This window comes from Vipera ursinii (assembly GCF_947247035.1).
Source record: "Vipera ursinii genome assembly, chromosome: 2".
NCBI classification, from domain to species: domain Eukaryota; kingdom Metazoa; phylum Chordata; class Lepidosauria; order Squamata; family Viperidae; genus Vipera; species Vipera ursinii.
Window position 1 is genome coordinate 99,233,420 of NC_139513.1, and position 27,331 is coordinate 99,260,750.

Sequence of the window (27,331 nt, forward strand, 5' to 3'; positions counted from 1 at the left end):
AATAACAGCCTGCCTGCCTCTGAGTACAATTTCACAGATTATATGGTTAAACAGTAAAGCTGGCAGGATTTCAATTAGTTTCCCCTAAACCAGGGATGTAGGCTTTTGTTTTGGCTTTTTTAATGCAAATGGCTGGATCTGAGTTTTGAGTAATATGCTGCAGGAGATATTCTAGAAAATAAGCAGAGTGAGGGCAAAGAACTAAGCAAGACAAAACTTTGATTGCATTTATATTTTAAATGTAATAAAAATAAATACAGGAATACTCCTTATTTAATAATTTCCCCTAGCACCATTAAAAACCGTAATTAGGTGACACTATCTGTTTTGCTGTGATTTAACTGCAGCAAAGCTCTCTGAAGTATGAAAGATGATTTTACAGCAATCTTGTTAGACAGTTCTTATTCAAAGTTCATGAGTTCAGTATTAGAGATTGACAGAAGATATTATGAGCTGCCTGATGTTCAGGCAATGACTGAAAGACTGCACTCTGCCCTAGGGAATGGACCAAAGTCAGATGCTGCATGGCAACATTTCTCTTTTGAAGAGCCAGGTTAGGTATGCTATGTCTAGAGAAATGAAAAGGCTTTCAGGTGGGTAAGTAACTGATCTAGCCTCTTCTTCCATCCTCTCAACTCTATGCATTTTGTTCAGATAACATGATCCTGCAGCACTTACAAAACACCAATGCATTCTTGATAGAACATTTGGGAGTCATTTGCCATTGTTCAAGAGGTCCTGAATATAGGAACATGCAGGGAGCCGTAATTGGCACGCTGTGGCCATAGTTTTGTGAAATGTCTTTGCCGGTGGGTGATCGCACTAATTGTTCAAAGAAGGGGCCAGCTTTTAGGTTCTGCAACTACAGTTCAGTCTTAACTGAGGAAGGTAAAATATACTTTCATGCTCTCACATCCCTCAGCAAGTGAGTGGTTCTTCAGCCTCATTTAATTTCTTATGCTCTCACAATGCAGGCATACAGCAGTATAGATAGAAATTCCCAATTAATATGATCACTGACTGCAGTGATAAAATGGTTGGGCAGACCATAAAACTGCTCATTCAGCACTTGCAGGCTGCAAGGTTGGTTCCTATGTGGATCTCCTTGTGAATGACTCGTGGAAGGAGAATTGCATGTGGTATTCTGTGAGATGTCTTAACTTCAGGATTTTGTTAAAAACAAATCAACAGGTGGGAGGAACAAATGGCTGCACACAGCTTTTCTGAGGATATCTTTGAAATCTGATGAATTTTAAGTCTTTGTAAAACATAAATTTGGAATCCTTCTTTCTTCCCTCTAGTCCAGGGGTGTCAAATTCAATTTCATTGAGGGCCGCATCAGCATTGCGGTTGCCCTCAGGGGGCTGGGTGGGTGTGGCCTGGGTGGATGTGGCCTACTGGGTGGGCGTGGCTAAAGTGTGCATGGCCTACTGGGTGGGCATGGCCAGTTCTACGTCGTTTGCATCAAGGGTGCCTATGGGGGCCTGGGCAAGAGTGGGAGAGATCTGAGGGTCTCTGGCAGGAGGAGGGTCTCTGGGGCAGGGCCAAGGCAGTGGGGGCTGTTCCCTCACTGTTTCCAGGATGGCTTCGCAGGCCGCATGAAACCACTTCGCGGGCCGGATCTGGCCCCCGGGCCTTGTGTTTGACATGTCTGCCCTAGTCCTATATTCCCTTCCTCTTATTTCTTCCAGTTCTGCATCTCATTTCACTTTCCTTTCTTCCCAGCCAAGCTATCCCTTCATCTATCTTCAATCATAGTTTTCTTCCTTTCTCTTAGCGTTTTTGCTGCAGTTCTATGTCTCTGCTTAGAATAAGCAGTTGGGAAATCGTTTTCTTTTATGAAGAAGATATCCTATTTTGTAGAAAACCTCATTTTAACCCATGTTTATTAGTTAAATCTATATTCTTTTCAAAACTGGGTCATGACCTTTTCTGGTCAGGCAGCTTCTAGAAAGTAGATATGTATACTGACACCCACATGCACAAGCACGTTCACATTTAAGCAGATATGTCACATTCACTAATTAATTACATCACACAGCTTTTGCACATTTCTTTCTTTCTTTGGTGATGTGGAGGGACTATTATAATATCAGAGTCATTCAGGCATGTAATTTTCCTTTCTTGCTCTGAAATTGGATGGGTGATTAGGGTGTCCCATTACCCATCTCACATTTGCTTAATGTTTATACTCAAATATTCTTTTCTTTTGATTTCTCGTTAATCTGGGAATATGCACATACACAGCCCCTTTCAGTTAATTTTAGGTGTGTTTTGTAGGAGATGACCAGGCAGGGGGGTCAAGTACATGAGTCTGAAGTCCCTTTGTGACCACAAGAGATACAGGTCCAGCCCACCTTGAATTCTGTGATTCTTATCTACCACCAATTTGCTTTGACTGTTAGTGGTTCAGATTCTTGTAGAGAGCATTACCATACAATAAACCTATATTCATTTGAATTGCCTGGACTCCTGATTTAATTTACCATAAGAATAGAGCTGGAAGGGACCTTGGAGGTCTTTTAGCCCCGCCCCCTGCTCAAGCAGGAGAATTTATACCATCTCAGACAGGTGATTGTCTAGTCTCTTCTTAAAAATCTCCAGTGATGGAGCGCCCACAATTTCTGGAAGGAAGCTGTTCCACTGGTTAATTGTCCTCACTGTCAGGAAGTTTCTCCTTAATTCCAGATTGCTTCTCTCTTTGATCAGTTTCCAACCATTGTTTCTTGTCCTGCCCTCTGGTGCTTTAGTGAATGTGACTTCCTCTTCTTGGTGGCAGCCCCTTAAATACTGTAATACTGCTCTCATGTCACTCCTATTTCTTCTTTTCTTTATTCTAGCCAAACCCAAGTCCTGCAGCCGTTCTTTGTATGTTTTAGTCTCCAGGCCTTTAATCATGTTAGCTGCTCTTCTCTGATTTTTTTCCAAACTCTCAACATCTTTTTTGTAGCATAGTGACCAAAACTAGTTGCAGTATTCCAGGTGTAGTCTCACTAGGGTTTTATAAAGCGGTATAAATACCTCACGTGATCTTGATTCTATGCCTCTGTTTATACAACCCAGGATTGTATTAGCTTTTTTTGGCGGCTGCTGCACACTTCTGGCTCCTAGTCAAGTGATCATCCACTAGGACTCCGAGGTCCCACTCACAGTTACTGTTTTTAAGCTAGGTCTCACCCAATCTGTACTTGTACCTTTGATTTTTTTTCCTGCCTAAATTTCCTGTGCTTGACATTTTTCCTCCCAAAAGACTATGTCAGAACATTCAGAGAATAATTAAGATTCAACCTGCATATCTGTCTGAAAGGTATGGTCAGGTATCTTGGAATTTCCATTGATTAGATGATTCAAGCATCCCTAACTGCATGCAGAATTGGTGTGCTGATTCAAGTACTTTGAATGTAGATAACATACTTTTTATAAATAGTATTAGTTTAGCAGAGTGACTGGATATATTTTAGTCTTATTGGATATATATTTTGCCATTCATCTTGGATTCCTGCCTCTTCCAATTTTTCAAATAGTATTAATCCTTCAGGGTAGGCTAGGACAAGAGATAAATAATTGACTCAAAGTCCTCTTGCACAGTTTCACAACGGAGGATGAATCTCCCAGATCCAACTCCAACATCTTACAAATTCAGGAGGAAAACAAGTCTACAAATTGTTCAGTTCATGTTGGATGTGAAGAAATCCCTGAGATTCCTGGAACTAATATGAAAGCATTCTTCAGCTAACTGCATGAGGCTGACGTACATGCTTAAGGTGAACATTGAAAAGATTTTTGAACATTCATGTGCTTATCTATTCTCATGGTACCTAAGGTCATAAAAGCCTTTATTTTCTAAAAAAAAAGAAAAAACCCTTCCCAAAACAATGAAGAAAACTAAGTACAGGTATTCCTCGACTTATAATTGAGCCAAAATTTTCTATTGTTAAGTGAGACATTTGTTAAGTCAGTTTTAACCCATTTTACAACTTTTCTTGCCGCAGCTGTTAAGTGAATCACTGCAGTTGGTAAGTTAGTAACCCGGTTGTTAAGTGAATCCAGCTTCCCCATTGACCTTATTTGTCAAAAGGTTGCAAAAGGTGACCACATTTATTTATTTATTTATTAAACTTAGGGCGGTTCACAAAGTTTTTTTTAAAAAAACAATACAATAATTACAAAAATTAAAAACAATTAAAATGATTACATTAACCATGAATAAATAAAAATCCCAATTAGAATCCAATTAAAACCCCAATTAATACTCTCAGTCCAGGCCAGAAAGCTCAAAGAGCCAGGTCTTCAGGTCTCGGCGGAATGAGCGAAGGTCAGGGGCAGTCCTAAGCTCTACAGGCAGCTGGTTCCAAAGGGCAGGCGCACCCACAGAGAAGGCCCTCCCCCTGGGTATTGTCCGCCGGCAATCTTTTACCGGCGGTACCCTGAGAAGACCCTCCCTGTGGGAGTGCACAGGACGAAGGGAGCTTAATGCCGGCAGCACGTGCTCCCTCAGATATCCCGGACCCAAGCCATTTAGGGCTTTATAGGTCATCACCAGCACCTTGGAACACATATGACCTTGGAACACATAATGGTCATAAGTACGAACCAGTTGCCAAGCACCTGAATTTTGATTACATGATCATGGCTACAAAGTGACTGTGAAAAATGGTCATAAGTCACTTTTTTCAGTGCCGTTGTAACTTTGAATGGTTACTAAGTGAACCATTGTAAGTCGAGTATTTTTCTACACATCCAAGCTACTATTCAAATTATAGTCAAACCATGAGCCATCTGAACAAACTTGTACTTATATTAAAAGAAAAGGTGATGATTAAAATACTTTAGGCAAGTACTGAGTACTAAACAAGGAAGGAAAAACAGACTTCCTACAGAAAATAAAGCTTTAGTAGAAGACCTTTGACATAAGTTGTTTCTATGTTTCTGCTGCAGTTTCAGCTTTGAGCCTTTCAGTTTTCCACTACTCTACCTGTTCTGGAAAAAGCCTACAGAGTATTGGCTTTGCCCGAGGAAGGTTCCTGCTCAATTCCTGTTACAAAAACAAAAAAGCCAGAAGACCTGCTAAAAAGATTCAGAATAAGCAGTTGTTGATGTCCCTATTACCAGGTGGGTATATTTCAAAGACATATAATGTACAAAATCCAATAGCACTGGACTATAGAAATGGACACCACAGAAATAGACAAGCAGTATTAGTCATTCCCTAAACAATAAGATTGATGATCCTTTCAAAATGGGATTGGAGGTTCTCCTTAGCCAGTGTCTCCTTATATAAAGCCTTATTCTCCAGAGTTGTCCTCTTCTGCCTGTCTACCTGCACATAACATTTCTCTAAATCATACTTCCATTTCTGAAAGGAACCTAAATCAGTCTTCATTTGTTGGATTTATGATTGCTTTATACTATCATATACTTTTTCTGTGGGCAGAAAAGTTTAGTAGTTGCACTGGGTAGCAATGCAATAAGTAATTTAAACCATTAATACCTTGAGTGTAATGGCAAGGGATCTTTGTTATGTGTCACTTGAACTGTATCTTATGGAGGCAAAAACAATATATCCCTTGGCATTAGAATAGATCTTTAATTAGATGGTTAAAATGTAAACAATAACAATCAACTTACAAAGAGTACTTGGGTCTGCACATACTGCATGTAGAATTTTAAAGTACAATGCAAGCAGAAAAGTTTAATAGTTGCACTGGGTAGCTATGCAATAAGTAATTTAAACCATTAATACCTTGAGTGTAATGGCAAGAATGTACTAATCACTTAGGGATTAAGAGATCAAGAATAAGGCCTTCACACATGAGTGGAGGAAATCAATAGCATGTCTATTGAGATGTAAAATAAAGCCAACTTGAAAAGTTAAAACAGCATGAGACTCTAGCTTACCATGTCTGTATGGTTAGTTTGTAGAGTTTGGAAGCCTAATACTGTAGAGTCAAATCAGAGTTCTCTAGCTATTTATTGATAATAAAATTAATGGGAGTCTATGAAATCTATATAGTGGATAGGTGAGAATGCAGTGAACAGAGAGAGAAAGAGAGAGAGAGAGAGAGAGAGGGAGAGGGACAGGGGGAGAGATTGTTTAGGATTGTTTTAGGATACTCCATTTTATGGAGGCAAGAGGTTCTTCATGTGATTTACAAAAAAACTTTCTAATAAAATGAAATCACCTATACCAGGAGCAGAAACTGCATAGGATTCACACGGAATCCAGATTGTTTAGGAAGAATTTCTACCCTTTGTTTTTCTTTGGTGGAGTTTCAGGCAACGACTCTCTCTTCTTATGGGCTATGAAACTGAAACAGATAGAAGGAGATTTCTGTTACCGGCAGCTCAGTCTTTGAGTCAACCTCAATAAGATTTTGTGAAAAAAAACCAAAGAAAAAAAGAAAAAAAAGAGAGAATATGGCTGACTACTTGCATCTTGTCTCATCTGTGGTGAATACCGTATAGCCTTTTTTGCCCAATCAACCTCCAGCTAGGATACGGGCCTCAGAAGAACTCTAAAATGTTTCTGTCAAAGGCTATGCTGCCTCCAGTTGAACTTTCTCCTAATAAGAGTGTTGATTTACATTTTCTTCAGCAAGAGGAAAATGTAATGAGGCAGAACCCAGGGGGAATGCTGACAAAGACTCTTGTCATATTTTCAAGAGGCCCAAGTTATCCAACAAACAGTTTAGCCCCACTCTTTATTATAATGGGAATTCGATCTTAAGAGAGTTATAGAATCCCAGTGTTGTGCAGACAGAAGAAAGAGCATGAAAACAGTTTTGGAGTTACATTTGGAATAAATCTACTCAGGCTACCAAATTCAGGGCTTTTTTTTAAATTGAATGTAAAACCAATTAAATTACATCAGCTAATTGGCATTGAAACTACATTAAATATCTAGTGAAAATATAATGAAATCTATAAAAATATAATTTATAATGGAGATTTCTACCTAATACTATCATGATGCCTTTCTGTGTGTAACCCCCTCTCTCCCTCCCTCCTTCCTTCCCCCCCTCCTTTCTATAAATGAGGAATAACAATTCATGGACACTAGCATAAGATTAAAAAAAAATCTGTCAGCACAAGGACTGAATAATTTTTCAACAGATAGAGCCCAACTGATAAATGTTACAATCTGTTAGGTGGTAGACAAGCAGAAAAGCAGGTGATTTATGAAACTCTTGGGGATTTGCTCTACTGAAGTTATAGGTTTCATTTGGATTAGGAAAGTTGCTTTTTCATGCTTTGTCAAGTTCCTGTGTAGATCTAGGAGAAATGACTTCCAGGTCTCTTCTTTAAATGATGTTTGATGATGTGCTACAACAGAACCTTTTGTAAAACTTAGAAGTACTGCTAAGGTTTAGGACTCTATTCTGGGAAGGGCAAGCTGATGGCTATGAACACCCCCTTTCGTGCACATCAGATTCCCCACTTGAGTCAATTTTTTGTGTTTAGAACAATGCAGCAAAATAAAGTTCCAGGCTTTAGCCTCAACTTCCTTTGAACTTTACTTACTTCCTATAAGCTTTCCTTAAAAAAATGAAATTAGTGAAAGATCAATGCTTTATTGGAAAGTATGCTGGTTTGCTGAGATTATGGATACTGGAATCCAACATATTTGGAAGACACCAAGTTGGGAAATGCTGGTCATGGTGTGATTGCTCAAAATTATAATGCCCATATATAATATCCATGCAACAGTTGTGTTACAGTAATGCAGTTAGTTAAATAGGAGACTGGAAAAGAGTGCAACAGTTTGCCTGGTTCATAAAGTTATGGAATAGTAACCAAGCAGAAGATAATTGCAAAATTAAATCTCTTATATTGTATCTGCACTTACAGGTTTGTCTCAAAAGGCAGTTGAACTGATCCCCTTAAAAGCTACCACCTTTGATATATTTAATATATTTGTTTGCAAATCATGCTAATGTCTCCAAGATCAGCAGCTAGCCTTTTCATAACCTCATATAAGAGCACAATATTTCTGAAATAAGCAAACTCTGTATTATATACAAAGATGTGCATAAAGCCTGAGCCAGTGAATACCAACATGTGATTTTTAAATTAGTTAAGAATATTTAAAAATCTTAAGGATAATGGAATTGCATCTGAGGGATGGCTTGATATTCTGCAGTTGAACTGCAACAATATCCTCTGTGGCTAATGTAGGAAGAAGAGTCTGTACATGCCATCAAAAAGGCAGATAGTAATTAATAGTGCACCAGGGAAAATAAAGCATGTAAAATGTAAATATAAAGCGGATTGGCAAGCAGCGAGTGCCTGTGTGTTGACAGAAGCATATCAATTTATCCCTGGAACTAATTGCACATTATACCGTATATACTTGAGTATAAGCCGACTCGAGTATAAGCCGAGACCCCCAATTTCACCCCCCAAAACTGGGAAAAGTTGTTGACTCGAGTATAAGCCGATCCGCCATTCTGCAAGCCTCCGCCGCCGGCGGAGGCTGGATCCGCCATTTTGCAAGCCTGAATACACAGGAATACCCTGTGTGGCCGCGGCTCTCGGGGAAGCCCTGGCTCTCCGCTTCCTCACTCCACGCTGCCATTCGGGGCCCGCGCGTTCCCCGGGCAAATCGCGGCGCCCAGCAGGCGAGGAAACACGCCCGTTCCAGTCGCCCCCCCTTCCCTCAGGAGACGCGAAGCAAGTGACCGCCCGGAGCTTACCGAGGACTTGCGCGCGGTCTCCGTTCCTCCTGCCGACGTTTGGGGAGGTTTGGGCACCTCCCCAAACCTCCCCAAACGTCGGCAGGTCTCCGTTCCTCCGCGCAGACCTGCCGACGTTTGGGGAGGTTTGGGCGCCTCCCCAAACGTCGGCAGGTCTGCGCGGAGGAACGGAGACCTGGGGAGGTTTGGGGAGGCGCCCAAACCTCCCCAAACGTCGGCAGGAGGAACGGAGACCTGGGGAGGTTTGGGGAGGCGCCCAAACCTCCCCAAACGTCGGCAGGTCTGCGCGGAGGAATGGAGACCTGGGGAGGTTTGGGGAGGTGCCCAAACCTCCCCAAACGTCGGCAGGAGGAACGGAGACCTGCCGACGTTTGGGGAGGTTTGGGGAGGCGCCCAAACCTCCCCAAACGTCGGCAGGTCTGCGCGGAGGAACGGAGACCTGGGGAGGCGCCCAAAGCTCCCCAAATGTCGGCAGGAGGAACGGAGACCTGGGGAGGTTTGGGGAGGCGCCCAAACCTCCCCAAACGTCGGCAGGTCTGTGCAGAGGAATGGAGACCTGGGGAGGTTTGGGGAGGCGCCCAAACCTCCCCAAACGTCGGCAGGAGGAACGGAGACCTGCCGACGTTTGGGGAGGTTTGGGGAGGCGCCCAAACCTCCCCAAACGTCGGCAGGTCTGCGCGGAGGAACGGAGACCTGGGGAGGCGCCCAAACCTCCCCAAACGTCAGCAGGAGGAATGGAGACCTGGGGAGGTTTGGGGAGGCGCCCAAACCTCCCCAAACGTCGGCAGGTCTGTGCGGAGGAACGGAGACCTGGGGAGGTTTGGGGAGGTGCCCAAACCTCCCCAAACGTCGGCAGGAGGAACGGAGACCTGCCGACGTTTGGGGAGGTTTGGGGAGGCGCCCAAACCTCCCCAAACGTCGGCAGGTCTGCGCGGAGGAACGGAGACCTGGGGAGGCGCCCAAACCTCCCCAAACGTCAGCAGGTCTGCGCGGAGGAACGGAGACCTGGGGAGGTTTGGGGAGGCGCCCAAACCTCCCCAAACGTCGGCAGGTCTGCGCGGAGGAACGGAGACCTGGGGAGGTTTGGGGAGGCGCCCAAACCTCCCCAAACGTCGGCAGGAGGAACGGAGACCTGCCGACGTTTGGGGAGGTTTGGGGAGGCGCCCAAACCTCCCCAAACGTCGGCAGGTCTGCGCGGAGGAACGGAGACCTGGGGAGGCGCCCAAACCTCCCCAAACATCGGCAGGAGGAACGGAGACCTGGGGAGGTTTGGGGAGGCGCCCAAACCTCCCCAAACGTCGGCAGGTCTGCGCGGAGGAACGGAGACCTGGGGAGGTTTGGGGAGGCGCCCAAACCTCCCCAAACGTCGGCAGGTCTGCGCGGAGGAACGGAGACCTGGGGAGGTTTGGGGAGGCGCCCAAACCTCCCCAAACGTCGGCAGGAGGAACGGAGACCTGCCGACGTTTGGGGAGGTTTGGGGAGGCGCCCAAACCTCCCCAAACGTCGGCAGGTCTGCGCGGAGGAACGGAGACCTGGGGAGGTTTGGGGAGGCGCCCAAACCTCCCCAAACGTCGGCAGGAGGAACGGAGACCTGCCGACGTTTGGGGAGGTGCCCAAACCTCCCCAAACGTCGGCAGGTCTCCGTTCCTCCGCGCCCTGCCTGCCTGCTTCTTTCCGCTGCGGAAAGAAGCAGGCAGGCAGGGCGCGGAGGAACGGAGACCTGCCGACGTTTGGGGAGGTTTGGGGAGGTGCGCGCGCACCTCCCCAAACCTCCCCAAACTTCGGCAGGTCTCGGACGGCGGTGGCTTGGGAGAGGTGCGCGCGATCCCGGAAGCACCAAAGCCTCGGCCGCGCACAAGTCCTCGGTAAGTTTTTTTGTTGACTGGAGTATAAGCCGAAGTGGAATTTTTCAGCCCAAAAAGTGGGCTGAAAAATTCGGCTTATACTCAAGTATATACGGTAATTTTTTTCCTATAAAAAGCTCACAACACTTTCTAGTCAGCTGCCCATTGGGACAAATGACAAGATGAAATCCATCTCGATTGCTCAGAAACATAGCTCTCTGTCATGCACCATTATCTTTCTGTTCATTTCAAGAAATGTGTTGAGCATGGTAAGAAAATGCTAGAAATTCAGTAAAAGCTTAATTGATAAAAGATGACTGAAAATGAACTTTTCTTAAAGGATGTAAAAACAGCAATGGAATAAGATTTATTTTTATTGATGTGTGATTATTTATTAAATGTTCAAACATTGTGGGTGCTTCATCACTCGAGTTTTTTAAGAAGAGACTGGACAGCCACTTGTCTGAAATGATATAGAGACTCCTGCTTGAGCAGGGGGCTGGACTAGAAGACCTCCAAGGTCCCTTCCAGCTCTATTTTGATTATGTATATGCTGCCCATCTCACTGGCAAGCACCTCTGGGTGCTTTACAACATCATAAAAGCAGAATATAAAACAATGTAAGCATTAAAAACTTAAAAAGCATTAAAAAGTAAAAGATGCTAAACAACATTGCTTGAACAAACAATATTTTGTGGAAGAATTTTATTTAAAGAATCAATAACCGTTTCAAATAAATTCACCTAGTTCTGCTTTACACTTTCTGTGTTGTTAAAGAAATATTTCTTTAACAGGCAGAAATAATAATAAAAAATTCTACCTGATGCTATTACCCCATTTCTCATGATTCTAACCGTACTCAGATTGTCAGTAAAAATGAAATCCTAAGCAACAATATATGATTTTGGATGTGAACTAAATTAGAACACATACAAGTAATTTTACAAGCCTGGATTCATTTAACATCCATTCATTCAAGTTCATTCCTATAAATATTCTGTACGAAGATCTAGTTTTGTTCAGAGGCAACCCAGTAATATTAGACACATATGCCAAACATTCAGTTCAGCAACTGACTTACCTTTGTTTCCTCTGGGCAAGACAACTGAGGTTATATTATAGGAAGGACTCCAAAAGTAAAGTACTGAAAAAACTTAAGTGGCTGGAGAAGGGACTCAGGAGATGTTCAAAGATACTCAGTTACATTATTATTATTTTTGTATATTTCAATACAAAACAAATAGACTTGCACTGAAAACAATTTGGGTACATGAAACAGAGGACGGTTCATCTTATAAAAAAAACTATACACATCAAAAATTGCAGCCTCCTCAGCAAATGATTCTTTAAATGAGTCAACTGACACAAATTAATTTAGATCAGCAAAACCTGCAATTCAATAATTGCATTCAGAAGGCCCCAGGTTCAGTGCCATTATATCCATGGAAATGATTGCTATCTGAGTAGTCAGTATTGAGTTATATGGACTAAGGTTCTGGCCTAAAATACAAAATATGTTCTGACCCAAATCAGACATTGGCATTGGGTTAGAAACCTCGTATCTTTACAAGTCACATATATTATCTTCGACACCTGAGAAATCTCTCAGGACCTCTATTATACTTTTTTCTTCTGGAGAACAGACTTTTGATATAAACAACATACCATAATGGGAGATCTAAGAATCTGCCACATCAAAAGCTAACTCTCTGAAGCATGTACCTTCCAGAAAAGTAAACAAAGTTTCTCAGTGAAGACTCTATGTCTTATTGTGCCATTTTATCAATATTAACACGTCTCAAGGGTGTATATATAATATTTAAGAGAAATTAAAAAAAATACCCAGTTGTTTGATAGTGGCTCTGGCAAGGGAAGAGAATAAGAACCAAACTCATTAAACTGATCCAGCAGAGGTAAGTTAATGAAAACTTTCTTGATGCTTTGCCTGCTAAAATTCTCTCAATACATCAGTGAATATTAGTTATGTCATAGCAAAATCTTCCTTCTTCTTCCTAAAGACATTGTAGAAGGAGAGCCATAATAATCTAGGGTAGCCAAAAATCTTAGGTAAGTCTGGGAAAACCTTATATTAAAAGCTTTCATGAACTGTGGCTCACAGCACTTTTAATGTTAGTCAGAAATAATGTTACTACAAGGTGCCTCTTGATGGTTGGGCTTAATAGGGACATTTGCTGTCGTGTACAATGTCTTTATTCTTAAGAATATAAGAAAGCAATTATTTGCATGGAAGAGTTTTAAGCCTCTAGTGACAGTTTTAGGAATGACAACATGCAAAGCGGTGCCACTCAAAAGGTTAGGTTTTGTTTTGAAGCTAGAATGTTCAGATTGGCCATTTTGAGGTGGAACAATTTAGGGATGAAATATTCCATATGTCCTCGCTACATAAATATTCAGATGTACTTAGCAATACATACTATTATGTAAATCTTAGGAACATAGTTGGATAAAGTATTTTTGTCTAATCATTTTAGAAACACCAGGCAATGATCCATTAGACTTTTTTTTAAAAAGGCCACATATCTGCATCTTGTCAGAAATAAGTCTCATAAAATTCATTGAGGCATATTCCCAGATGAGTGCATTCATGGCTGCAGCCTAGTCTGTTATATTATCATGATCATCAAAACACGGGTGATTCAACTGATTTAACAGGAAATGATTTAAACAACAAGGGGAAACCACCTTCAGTGCTCTTATTATTGATTTCCCCCCTCTCTGTTTTCATATTCATGATAAGGCAAATTAGAGAATTTGGAACTTCATTTTAAACTAGTGATTTTCACTGCAGTTTGCAGTTATCTAGTATGGAATGTAAATTTTCCTAGCTTGTAATTCTTGAATATATGATAAAACTCTGGCACATCTATCATATTCCTGTGAGGCAATGAGGATAGCTATAGTATCAAACAAGATGTAGCTTTTCAGTCTACATTATTAATTTATTTCAAGTATCTATATATTGCATTTGTATAAGAAAAAAAAACAGAATTTGGAGATAATTCTTTGATAAAGTACAGCAATTTTAATGAGTCAGTTTAGAACTTGTGTATCTATGTGTGCATGCATGCATGTTTTACCACTACATAGAGCTTGTTCTGTTTTTTTCTTTTCTTTTTTAAATTACAATTTAAAATTTCTGTGAGCTAACCCATTCAATTTGCACAACATGATTAATTAGATTGGTTAAGGATCCAACAAGGTCTGTGAATTAACAAATGTAGTCATATTGTGATGAAATACTGTAAGATCAGTTTTGACCCAGTATTGCACTGGATCATTTGTGAATCCAACCTGTATCCCTTGTCACTGAACCTTTCAGTCCTGTAAGATTAAGTTTTTCCCAAACAATCCTCCAAGGAAATAAGATAGGAAGGTCAGAATAAAATGGGATTATCAAGATGAGGAAGCACAGAATATCTTCAAAGATGACTGGCAGCAATACTCAACCATGCTCACAGCTGCTATGCTGGAAAAGGATCACTGATACAGTGATACTAGCTGTGCTAATATTCTACTAACACAAGAGTTCACAAGATACCAGGCAGGACTACATAAAACGAATAGTACTTCCCCCAAATCGTGATTGTGACTCACTTAGCAGTCTGTTAGTATTTTAAATTCATATATATTCTTTGCTTTGCAAAAAAAAGGGTTGCATGTACTTTAGTACAAAGTTCACATGGCTGAGTTCTTACACAAGAAAAAAATGAGGCCCACCTCAAAATAAAATAATAATTTCTACACCCTACAATACATATATCAACAGATGAATGATGCCTAAACATACATTTTTTAAAAAAAAAACTTGGTTATTTAATAGGTACCAGTGAATTTACAGAGTAAAAATAAGAGTTCTACCTACAGGAAAATAATTAGGGATGAGAGACTTCTTCAGGAATTGAGGAAATTATTCTCCACAGCCTGCGAATTAACTTTGCCATTTTGTCGCCCTGTTTTCACCCTCCTCATTTACAAAGCGAATATCTGTAAAGTCTCTTTGATCCTGAATTCCTAATTTTGCAGAGGCCAGAGTTCCTTTTTAGAACTTCAGTCTGGACTCAAGGAAGATCATGAGAACATGATGAGGCAGAACTTGCACAGTCACTTTTTTCCCTCCCTGCTGGGTGTTGTAGGCAGTCTTAAAAGGATCAGGTGACTCTGCCAATTAGAGTTATGACTGAAAGCCATTGCTTAGAATGTCAGCTGAAAATTTTGCTTTCTTCAAAAAAGAAAAGAAAATTAAGGAGAGGGAAAACAAGGACACATGTTATCTTGGTGGGGAAATCTATGATCATATATCTTTCAGCCAAATGTGTGAAGAGCTCTCCCAAGCTCTTGTTCTAGGGCACCTAGAACTCTACAGGAAAACCTCTTAAGGGTGATGATAGCCTACAATGTTTTTTAACCAAATTAATATTAAGAATAATCATCCTAAACTGAACTATTCATTGTATTTAATTTTTCCCCCCAGGTCTGCTTAGTCAATAATTTGCTGCCTAGAGTCTTCCAGGATAAGATAAGGTCAATATTGGAAGAAGGAGGAACTGCCGACTATAGAAGAATGGACTTTAAAAGTTTCTAACCTGGTGGAAATGGCAAAGATATCGGCGTACTTGAAGGACCATTCGCAACAACGTTATATTACGGAGTGGAAAAAATGGATTGATTACATCCAGAATAAATATGGGACTAAAAAGTTTCATTTAGCATTTGCATAAGTTTTGATGTGATATTAGTATTGCTTGTAGTCATTTTATAGGAGCTAGAGTGCGATAGACTTAATAGCTTATTGTTGTTAGCATATGGTTGTTTATGATTGTTTTTACTTTTATACCTTGTATTTAGCTCTGGAAAGTCGGGGACGGGGACGGGGAAGGGGAGGAGGGAAGGGTTGGGAAGGGTTGGGTAGGGGGTGGGGGGGAGGGGTTGTTAAAGATAAAATGTATTGAAAAACTTTTCAATAAAAAAAGATAAGGCTAAAAATGCCATATTTTTTTAAAGGACATTGTAGAACATTAATAAAACAATGTCTTCCTTTGCATAAATCATGTATATTCTTCCTTATGTTTGCTCCAATATAAATTTGCCTGCTGTAATCTTACTGATAATTTTGACCAGTTTACTTTCACCCAAACATTGGATTGGAGACAAACAGATAATCATGCCCGCTGTTCCAATTCTCTACAAAACGTTCTATACATCTCTACCTTCAAAAGTTTTGGAATTATAATTCTTGCATTCCAGCACATTTGAAGGAAACTAAAAAGAGAAAGGCCAGTCTAGAATTTTCATCTGCTTAATTCTGTGTCAACGTTGCAAATATAATTCATTCATTCTAGGAGATTCTTTTCATGTACTTGCTCTTTGGCATGGCTTTGGACGCCAGCTAGAAATTTTGGAAGGCTGGACACAAAATAAAACCAGAACACTGAAGCTATTTAACAGCATGTTTCAAAACATACTGCCAAATCCTAGGAGGACACTTTTACAACCAAGAGGTAGCTGCATTTAACAACCAGAGCAATACAAGATTCTGCAGTCTATTAGCACAGAGAGATGTTGGATTAGTGTGTGCTGGCTACTTCAGATATGACATGCAAATACATTGCAGGATTTGAATGAAGTTGAATGGTGCTACTCTAAAATGGATTGGCTAAACCAAACCTGAATAGTTTCAAATATTTATCTAATCCAGGATTTTATAATAGCAGCAATTCAATGGTTTTAAAATGCAATTATGCCATCAGTATACTTTGGCATTCTATTATATTATAGCTTCCTCTATGAAGTTATTACAGTACTTGGATTTATATCAGAACAGGTTATTGACAACTGATTTATCTTCCAGGTCACCATAGAAGTTCACAGATGGATTTACCATAAATTTACCATAAAGCAGAGGGGGGGAAACAAAAGACTTGCACTCATAGGATGGTATTCCAAACATAAGCTGCTGTGGAATCCCCCACAGTTTTGTTTTCCTTCAGAGTCCACCGAGGTGAGTCCCTTTCTTCATGGCATCTATGTTATTATTAGCCTTTCCATTTGGTAGGTTTCTTGTTAGATTTAATTTCATATCAGGGTCAAATGATCTGCATTCATGTTTATAGTACTAATGCTTAAAGATTTGTGAACAATTTACTTAATATCGAGATTTTTAAAAAAGAAAAGAATATAGGGTAACCTTGCTATTTCTTTGGTGTCCAAGGCAAGGTTTAAAAACTCTAGATAGAGACAGAATAATAGTTTATATAAGAGAGAGGTCCTCGTTCACATGATAGATGATAGAACACATTTCTCAGTAACTGATTACCAAGAAATCATCTATATCTCTGTTTTATATTTAATTCTTGCTTGACACCTTATAAATTCAGGAACAAAAGTTCAAAGATTTCTCTAGATAAATTTACTTTAATTTTAAGCACGAACTTGTCAATAGATACCTACTGTTGTTTTTAAAGCCTCATGGGAATGTGTTTATTGGGAATATAGAACATGGCTGCTAAATACCATTTAAACAAACAACAAACTAACATCCAACATTTTTAAAAAGGGAGGGAAAATTTATTTAATGTAAAAGTTTCTGTATTATTTCTAATGCTAATTTGTTAAAATGTTCTTTGTCCTCCTCCTTATCCTCCTCATCGTCTTTCTCATCACCTTTTGTACTTTTTAAGAGGCATGTCCTCCAGAACTGACTGAGACATACTTGGGAAGAAAACATACCTAGATCCAGGCAGTTAAGCCATCACTAATACTTCTCTCAGTCAAACACTGCGTCCTAAAGTTCAGTGATGTACAGACATCCCAAGTGAGGCATATTCCACTAAACAAGAACTCAGGGTAGTAAATTGTAATGTAAAGAGGATGACACTTATATATCAGAAGCCTGCAAAAAGCACAAAACAAAATCCAGTACTGCAGAATTCAGTTGGAAGGATATATAAAAATAAAACTGATTATTCCCCTCCCCCCAAAAAAAACAAATTCATGCCACAATACTATGAATCTAAACTCAGGATTTCAATGTGCTTTACTCCCAGGGAGAAGGCATACGGCTGAAATCTCAGCACGTTATAACATTACACTAGATGATATTAATTATATATTCACATGCACACACATACACAAACAACTGCATCAAGTTCTGAGGACCGATAAAACTTGTAGAGTCTCTTACCATCTGACAAGTCTATTAGTCCAAGGTAATGCAAAAGTTTCAGAGAGGAACAAATCACCACCACAATCCCTAAAGTCTGGAGCCCTTCCGATTCGCCTTTGCTCCACATCCTTTAAAGTAACACACCAATCTGGTATGCTAAGAAAACGGCAGGCAGGATTTGAAAGCAGGGGGGAAAATCAGCCGTTTGATGCCTTTCTTCCTGCTGCTCTGTTAGTGCAAGCCTCATTTTCCTTCATTCATTCCTCTGCCTCTCTCCGTGTGTGCAGGAGTGTGAATCTCACCCTTTCCTTGTTTCCCCTCTTCCTCCACCTCCCCTCCTCCCCTAATACCCACTCTTAAGGCTTATCATTTCTATATTTTAACTGATGATTTATTCTCTCATTCTGCCTCTCCAGAGCAGTTTGCATCACTCATTTAGAACAAAACTCCACGTTGCTAGTCACACAGCAGTGTCTGTGGTGGAGCTGTTATTTTCCACTAGGGATTATTTGTTTAACTCTTTTTCTTCTAGCTTTCGCTGCTTTGTATGATGGAAGACGTGGTAAGAAATCTCTCCCCAATTCCCTCTCCCCTGTTGTACTCTTCTTGATGTTCCAAGTAAGATATCTGAGTCTCAAGACTACCATTCAGAAATACGCAGATGGTCCAACCGAGGGCTTCAAATATGCCCAGGGCTAAACTGAAGAAGTTGCAAGACCGAGCTAAGGAAAACCTCAGTCTCACTTGCTGCTGACACCACTACTAGCCATCCAGTTACTCAGTTCCATTACTGGTCAATGAATGCAAAAACAGGGAGATGGTAACTTATTAACTTATTTTACCATGTCTCAAAATGGGTCAAAGCATATGCATTTTGCCCTGGATTAATAACGAGGTCCTCATCAGTCAAGCCAAGCCTTATTAACAAGCTTTTTAGGACTGTGGACAGAATAGATCTTACATTTTAAAATGCTGAAATCCAAGATTTCAGAGTTTGTGCCTTGAAGCCTCACATGATATTCAGCAAGCTCCCCATAATTTTATTGGATTTCAGCTTTGCTAAAATTATTCTTATTTTTATAAAAACTGGGTATCCAGCATCTGAAAAGGCTCCCAATTCTGCCCTGTTCCTATTAGATATTTTTGCTTGCATTGTCTTTTATTTTTCAGATGGTTACATCCAGTCTTCCATCCAGCCTATCTTTCAGATGACAGAACTGGAAGCTGAATTGATAATTGTCTTTGTTCATGTAAATTTATGTTAAGACAATGTGACACAGCAATCCAATTCCAATTCCACTAATAAACATGTCGGTGGTCAGTGTGTGGTCCTCAATAGAACCGCATCTAAATGGAGGGAAGTGTGTAGTGGGGTGTGCCAGGGCTCTGTTCTGGGCACAGTGCTCGTCAACATTTTCATAAATGATTTGGATGAGGGGATAGATGGAGAACTCATCAAATTTGCAGATGACACCAAGCTGGCAGGAATAGCCAACACTCCAGAAGATAGGCTTAAGATACAGGAGGATCTGGACAGACTTGAACACTGGGCACTATCTAACAAAATGAAATTCAAGAGTGAAAAAAGTAAGGTTCTACATTTAGGCAAGAAAAACCAAATGCACAGGTATAGTATAGGTGGAACCTTGCTCAATAGTAGCAACTGTGAGAGGGATCTTGGAGTCCTAGTGAACAATCACTTCAATATGAGCCAGCAGTGTGCTGCAGCTGCCAAAAAAGCCAACACAGTGCTAGGCTGCATTAACAGAGGGATAGAATCAAGATCATGTGAAGTATCAATACCACTTTACAATGCCTTGGTAAGGCCACACTTGGAATACTGCATCCAGTTTTGGTCACCACATTGTAAAAAGGATGTTGAGACTCTGGAAAGAGTACAGAGAAGAGCAACAAAGATAAGCTAAAACATATAAAGAATGGTTGCTGGAATTGGATATGTCTAATTTAATAAAGAGAAGGACTAGTGGGGACATGATAGCAGGTGTTCCAATATCTCAGGGGCTGCCACAAAGAAGAGGGAGGCAAGCTATTCTTCAAAGCACCTGAAGGCAAGACAAGAAGCAATGGATGGAAACTAACCAAAGAGAGAAGCAACGTAGAACTAAGGAGAAATTTCCTGACAGTTAGGACAATTAATCAGTGGAACAACCTGCCTCCAGAAGCTGTGAATGCCTCCAAAACTGGAAGTTTTTAAGAAGAGACTGGAGAGCCATTTTTCTGAAATGGTATAGGGTTTCCTGTCTGCGCAGGGGTTTGGACTAGATGACCTCCAAGGTCCTTTCCATCATCATCATCATCATCATTTATTTTTCTACACAGATTTTTTTTCTGATTATTTACTCCTTGTGGAAACCATATTTGCTTAATGAAAGGAGAAATTTCTTGACAGAACATTAATCAGTGGAACAACTTGCCTCCAGAAGTTGTGGGTGCTCTAACATTGGAGGCTTTTAAGAAAAGCATTTTTCTGAAATGGTATATGGTATAAGGAAAATAAGACAAGAAAATGCTGCTGATGACGTTACCTAGTCTGCTAACAAAATGTTCAGAAACTAAATTGAAACAAGGTTGGAGAGCAAACCTCTGCCAAAATGGCATATGGTTTCCTGCCTGAGCAGGGGGTTAGACTCGAAGACCTCCAAAGTCCCTTCCAACTGTTATTCTGTTAAGTTACAGTTGTGCTTACTTTATGCTATTATATGCCTTTCAGATTATAACTTTTGAGTTGCACATCATTTCACATAATTCTGAACGTATACTAGAAATGTTATGTTTTTTTTAATATAGTCAACAGGTCTGGTGTTAGTATACATGTATTTATTTCAAAATTTTGTTGGTTTAAATTTATCCTCAATTTCTTCTTAAAAAAACCCCAAATATGTCCCTTGGATAATACAGAAAGGACTATATAGAGCTTGGAGAAGGAAATGTGATTTTCTAGTTACACAAACTCATACATCAGGGAGTCATCATATATAGCTTCATGTATGTCCTTTCTTTCTTTAACCAAATTATATTTATTGAATCTTGGAAAAACCAACTTAAAGCATTGCTGCAGTCTTAAATTACATATGATTAGCAAATGCAGAGTGGAAATGATACGATTAAAGAATAATGATGAAAATATATGTCTGTGCATCTGTGTGCTATTTTACATAGCCAACACACCCCTTCAAGGTCAATCTTGTCAATCCAGCTTTAACACTCGTGTGGATTTAAGCCTTTTTGCTGTTTCCTGGCTATTTTAACTCTCAACATTTCCAACTAGCATATAGCAGAAACAATGTAAGATTTCTATAGTGTTCCATTGAACACTGTATAAATTTCCTATTCAAATATTGTTGCTCAATCCTACCAAATCTAAAAATGAAGGGATGCATTTTGTGTGTGGTGACATGAAAGGACAGCCATGCACAATATTATTTTATTCTTAGCAGTGCTTTTTTTGTAAAAGAAAAAGGTGCCGGAACTCACACATGTCAAACAACCCACCTTGCCTACCCTACAAGGTTCCATCCAAAAAAGGTGCCGGAACTCCGTTCTGAGTGTTCTATGAGAAAAAAAGACCTGATTCTTAGCATGGTCATCTATTGTTTTCAAAATCTATTCTGTGATGCCATAAAAGTCATTCCTAACTAGGTATAACTGGATAGCTTAAATTTATTTAAAATGTTTCTGAATCACTTGAAAAGTAAAATGTCTACCCAACCTGAATTTCAGACCAATGCTTAATAAAAGATTACATTTTTTTCTTTTCCTAAAGTTCAAGAACACTGAGATATTCATCTAGAAAAAAAATGAAAGTGTTATCCTTAGAAGAAGAAATACTGAAAGCGTTTTCTGAAGTGCCATCTGATATAGTAATACATCCAATTTCTCACATTATTTATCAGATTGCCATTCCAATTTTCTATGAGATCACATTCTTTAATCCCAAGAACTCAAATGGACTGCTCAGTTGGGAGAAGTCCTAAAGGAGATAGCTTGAGTGTAATAAGCTTTTCAAGGATGCTTATTGTGGAGTCCAACTTGAGTTACTTATGATCTTCAAGCAAGAAATAAATAGGCATTGCCATTTTAAGTGTATTGGCGTATCAGTTCATCTGGCAGTTGAGAGCATGCAATTTTTCAGAAGCTTGATTCCTTCCAGGCAGAGGAAGAGCGCAAGAAATGAATCAGATTTGTCAGCTGTGTCATGGATTTTACATTCTGTTTTCTACTCTTGATACTCCCACCCAGGAACTGTGTGCAATTGTGAAGCCAGATCCTTCCTAGTTAACAACAGACATGGGAAACATTAAGGAGATACAACAGAGCCCTTATTCCTGTAGTGCTGTCTACTCATTTTTCTACCCACTGTGGTCTCTGATTGAAAATGTTTTTAATATTTCAAACCTTCCCAGTACCATTGCAAGACAACAGACCGTATCTCCTTCTCTATCTCTATCAAGTACCATCCTATTTCTCACAAAAACAATCTGTATCTCCAGATTATATTTCCCTTGCAGGACCTAGTAGCATTTCAGAAAAAGGAGTAATAACTCTGCTTAATTATAGAATTAGAATTATTATTATTTAAGTTTCCTCCAGTATAAATAACTAGTGTAGAGTTACAGAACTTAAAATTTCTTTCTGATATTTCCTCATTAGTAATAAATCATCTTCCCTGCTGATACAATACTCCAGGAATGGAAGTTGATTTGATAGCTCTAAGGAGGAACAATCAGTTATGGGTAGAATTCCTGCAATCGTCCAGATTTTCATGTTAAATTACTCTCAAAGATAGGGTGGTAAGTTGATTACTAGCGTACATATAGGGTTCCCTTTTGTTTAGAATTTATTTAGAGATTGGGAATGAGGAAAGCCAATGCAAGTCTCTAGGTAACTTTTGATTGCTTTCACCCCTTCTACCTTTATTTTGGAAATGTGCCCACATACACACCACATGCATATAATGTTATTGTTTGGATTTGGATATGAATAACATATATGAATAATGTGGATTTGGATATGAACAATGCATTCAAAGTTATTCTTTGTGAGAAATGGTTTTCATTAGTTTTCATTGGTGTATCTTCTCAGTCCTTTTGATCCTCCAAATGACAATTCATACACAAGATTCAGGAAATGAAAGAAAAAAAATAGAAGAAAGTCTTGAAGAGAATCTATCACACTTTCCTTTGGAGAGGAGTACTACAAGTGAGATTAAAAGTACTGAGTTATTTAATATAAACAAGTGAAAATGATGCTTTATTGCCTTCCTTCCAATCTTTACTTTGAGATCTAGGGATCCCCAACCCTAATTCATGAGAGCCAAACCAGAAGGCAACATCTGTTAAATAGTCTGCCCTTGCATAGTCAATTAATGAAAGAAAGAAGTCAAATGGTGTACAGATTGCTGACTAATTTGGCCCTGAGGTATTCCACATCTAACATGCCATCACTGAAGTTAGCCATAAGTTTTATAAAGCTTCATAAATCTTATTCAAATGAATTATTCTGGGACTATTATCAGGCTTACAAAAAAATCTTTAGAATGTCAGCATTAGGAACAGCCACTGGTTTGTATTATCATCCACTTGCATCATTCTTCTTTACTCAGATTTCCCACCCACCCCAAATCATTTGAAGAAATTCCCCCCCCAAAAACCCCATAGATCAATAATATATTAAATTAAATTAAAAGTGGCCAGAAGAAAATAAAAACCCCGTGGATCAATAATACGTTAAATTAAAATTAAAAGTGGCCAGAAGAAAATAACAATAAAATGTTACATAAAATATAAAGTCACACGTTTTGGTGACAGGTTATAGATTAGGCTCCATCTCATTGTGGAACTTGGGCAAGCTCTGATCTTGATATGGCTTGAACTCAGCTACATTGCTTCTCCTCAATAACCAAGCTCTATCCTAGAGCAGTAATTTATCTATATGGCTGAAACTTAAAGATGTACACACACACACACACACAGTCACACAGTCACACACACAAACACACTTATGGGGGAAAACAACAACTCTAGGCTGACCTCTAATGTTCTCAGTATTACACCTTGTCACTATACAGTGACCTGAATGAACGAATGAACATATAGGATAGAGCAGTGGGGGATTCAGCCAGTTCGCACCATTTCAGCAGAACCGGTAGCTAATTTTTTGTTGCTCAGGCCCAGAATGGACTTCCGGAAGTGGCATCTGAATCCCACCACTGGGGCAGAGGTATCCTCTCTGAGAAGTCTCCTAACCCTTAGACCAGTGGTGGTGAAACTATGGCACGCGTGCCAGAGGTGGCACTCAGAGCCCTCTCTGTTGGCACACGTGCCACTGACGGCAGCAGCAGGTCCATATGGCCACCACCACTACCTGGAGCAGGAGCCCTGCCCAGCACAAAGGAGCCAAAACAGCCAACTTGCAAGCTCAAGCAGAGGTGGTAGAGCAGAGGTCACCAACCATTGTCAATTAATGGACTGGAAGAAAAGGTAGGGGGAACCATTTTACATGCATGCATGTGCGCACAGGGCTGCGAGCACGCACATGCTACAAATGGGGTGGGGCCTATGTGATACTTACTAGCCCTGCCCCATTCTTCCATTGTGCAGCGTCTTGTATCTGCACCCCGCAGTGCTGCAGTGGCCGTTTTTGTGCCTTGCAGCACAGCGGCCCATTTTTGTGCCCCCAGGTTTTGCGTGCCTGAGGTGGCACTCAGAGGCGCCTCCCTGCCCCCCTTGAGGGCACCAAAATGTTGATGCGGCCCTGGCACTTTGTGATAAATACGTGGGTTTTGGGTTGCAATTTGGGCACTCGGTCTGTAAAAGGTTTGCCATCACTGCTTTAGACACTGGCCCTGCCTTCTGCTTCTTGAGTAGTTCTTGCTGCCACCATTTATCTTTTAGGAAGCATCTTACTTAACAATATATTCCTAATTACAATATGCTGTGTGAGAGAAGCAGGGGCTCCTGTTTGTTTTTCTGACAAATCAAAAAGAGAAAAAATGATAATAAAATAAAATAAACTCCATAATGCCATTATGTAGCATAATGGCTAGGGGAAAAATCAGCATTCCCCCACCCTTTTCTTTTTGGACAATAAAAAAACTTGATTTTTTTTAAAAAAAAGAAGAAGCAAGAATATAAAACTCCCTTTTATCTTTAACTAGGAACGTGCAAAACCTTTCAGTAGCAAAGGAGATAAAATGTAGAGTTGTTCAAATCACAGCTAATGACTTAAAAAGATTCCCAATGCACATAAAGAATAATATAAAGCTCTGGGCAAACCACAAAATACTGATTGCTCCTAATTCAGAGGCAACTTTATTGTAAAGAAGTTACAGATTATATAAACTGCACACTCACCAGGTTTATATGGAGAAAATAAATACCCAGAAATCAAAGATTAAAATTCTAACTCAGTCTTCTAAGTAGGAAGCAAAAGTCTTCTGCTTGCCTGTCTGGGCTTTTCCAACTTATTACAGAATTCAAACTTTAATCAAGGTCTCAGAAGGACAACATTAGATTTCTCTTTATATAACTCTGCTAACCTTTTTCTGACTTCGTTTTAAAAGCCTTGATCAGAAATAGCCCCTTCATGGATTACTGCCTTGTCGTGGCGAAGGGGCTTGCGTAATTCAATGAAGCGATGAGCTATACCATGCAGGGCCACCCAAGATGGAAAGGTCATAGCAGAGAGTTCTGACAAAACATGATCCACTGGAGAAGGAAATGGCAACCCACTCCAGTATCTTTGCCATGAAACCCCATGGACAGTACCAAAAGGCAAAATGATATGACGCTGGAAGATGAGCCCCTCAGGTCGGAAGGCATCCAATATGCTAATGGGGAAGAGCAGAGGGCTAGTATTAGTAACACAAGAAAGAATGAAACGACTGGACCAAAGCCAAAAGGACGCTCAGCTGTGGATGTATCTGGTGGTGAAAGGAAAGTCCGATGCCGTGAAGTGATGACAAGACTGAACATCGACATCTTAGGATGTCAGCGAACTAAAATGGACAGGAATGGGTGAATTTAATTCAGATGACCATCAAGTATACTACTGCGGGCAAGAATCCCTCAGAAGAAATGGAGTAGCCTTCACAGTCCATAAAAGAGTAGGAAAAGCAATACTGGGATACAATCCCCAAAATGACAGAATGATCTCAGTTTGAATCCAAGGCAAGCCATCCAATATCATAGTAGTCCAGGTCTATGCCCCAACCACCAGTGCTGAAGAGGATAAAATTGACCAGTTCTATGAAGCCCTATAGCACCTTGTAGAACTAATACCAAAAAATGATGTCCTTATCATCGTGGGGAATTGGAATCCTAAAGTAGGAAGCCAAAAGTTAACTGGAATAACAGGCAAGTTTGGCCTTGGAGTACAAAATGAAGCAGGGCTCAGGCTGATAGAATTTTGTCAAGAGAATACAATGGTCATAGCAAACACTCTTTTCCAACAACCCAAGAGATGGCTCTACACATGGACATCACCAGACGGTCAACACAGCAATCAGATTGACTATATGCTCTGCAGCCAAAGATGGAGAAGCTCTATGCAATCAGTGAAAACAAGACCAGGAGCTGACTGTGGCTCAGACCATGAGCTTCTCATTGCAAAATTTAGGCTTAAACTGAAGAAAGTAGGGAAAAGCACTAGGCCACTAAACTAAATCATATCCTTGACGAATATACAGTAGAGGTGACAAATAGATTTAAGGAATTAGATCTGATAGACAGAGTGCCTGAAGAACTATGGACGGAGGTTCAAAACATTGTACAAGAGGTAGCAACTAAAACCATCCCAAAGAAAAAGAAATGCAAGAAAGCAAAATGGCTTTCTGAGGAAGCTTTGCAAATAGCTGAGGAAAGTAGGGAAGCAAAAGGCAAAGGAGAAAAAGAAAGGTACACACAATTGAATGCAGAATTCCAGAGAATAGCTAGAAGAGAAAAGAATGCCTTCTTAAATGAACAGTGCAAAGAAATAGAAGAAAACAATAGAATAGGGAGGACCAGAAATCTCTTCAAGAAAATTAGAGAGATGAAGGGAACGTTTCATGCAAAAATGGGCGTGATAAAGGACCAAAATGGCAGGGACCTAACAGAAGCAGAAGAGATTAAGAAGAGGTGGCAAAATTACACAGAAGAACTACACAAAAACGAGCTTAACATCCCTGATAACCACGATGAGATGGTCACTGACCTCAAGCCAGACATCCTAGAATGTGAAGTGAAGTGGGCCTTAGGAAAGCTGAACAACAACAAAGCTAGTGAAGGTGACAGTATTCCAGCTGAGCTATTCAAAATCTTAAAAGATGATGCAGTAAAAGTGCTACACTCAATTTGCCAGCAAATTTGGAAAACTCAACAGTGGCCACAGGATTGGAAAAGATCAGTTTACATTCCAATTCTAAAGAAAAGCAGTGCTAAAGAATGTTCAAACTATCGCACCATTGCACTCATTTCACATGCTTGTAAAGTTATGCTTAAAATCCTACAAGCTAGACTCTAGCAGTAAGTGGATTGAGAACTACCAGAAGTACAGGCAGGATTTCGAAGAGGCAGAGGAACTAGAGATCAAATTGCCAACATACGCTGGAT

General features: G+C 40.2%; 1 protein-coding gene across 4 annotated transcripts in view; it reads right to left on the reverse strand.

Annotated features, from left to right (window-relative positions):
- Window positions 1–27,331, reverse strand: part of KCNIP1 (potassium voltage-gated channel interacting protein 1) — a gene marked incomplete at both ends in the record, with an annotated part of 364,640 nt that overhangs the window by 64,430 nt on the left and 272,879 nt on the right. The window contains one exon of one of the 4 annotated variants that reach the window (XM_083351525.1): window positions 17,739–17,862. The exons of the other annotated variants lie outside the window; for them this stretch is intronic. Within the exon in view, the coding sequence (XP_083207651.1) occupies window positions 17,739–17,847 (109 nt within the window). Of the gene's footprint in view, window positions 1–17,738; window positions 17,863–27,331 lie in introns of those variants that run through there. 4 annotated transcript variants of the gene reach the window in all.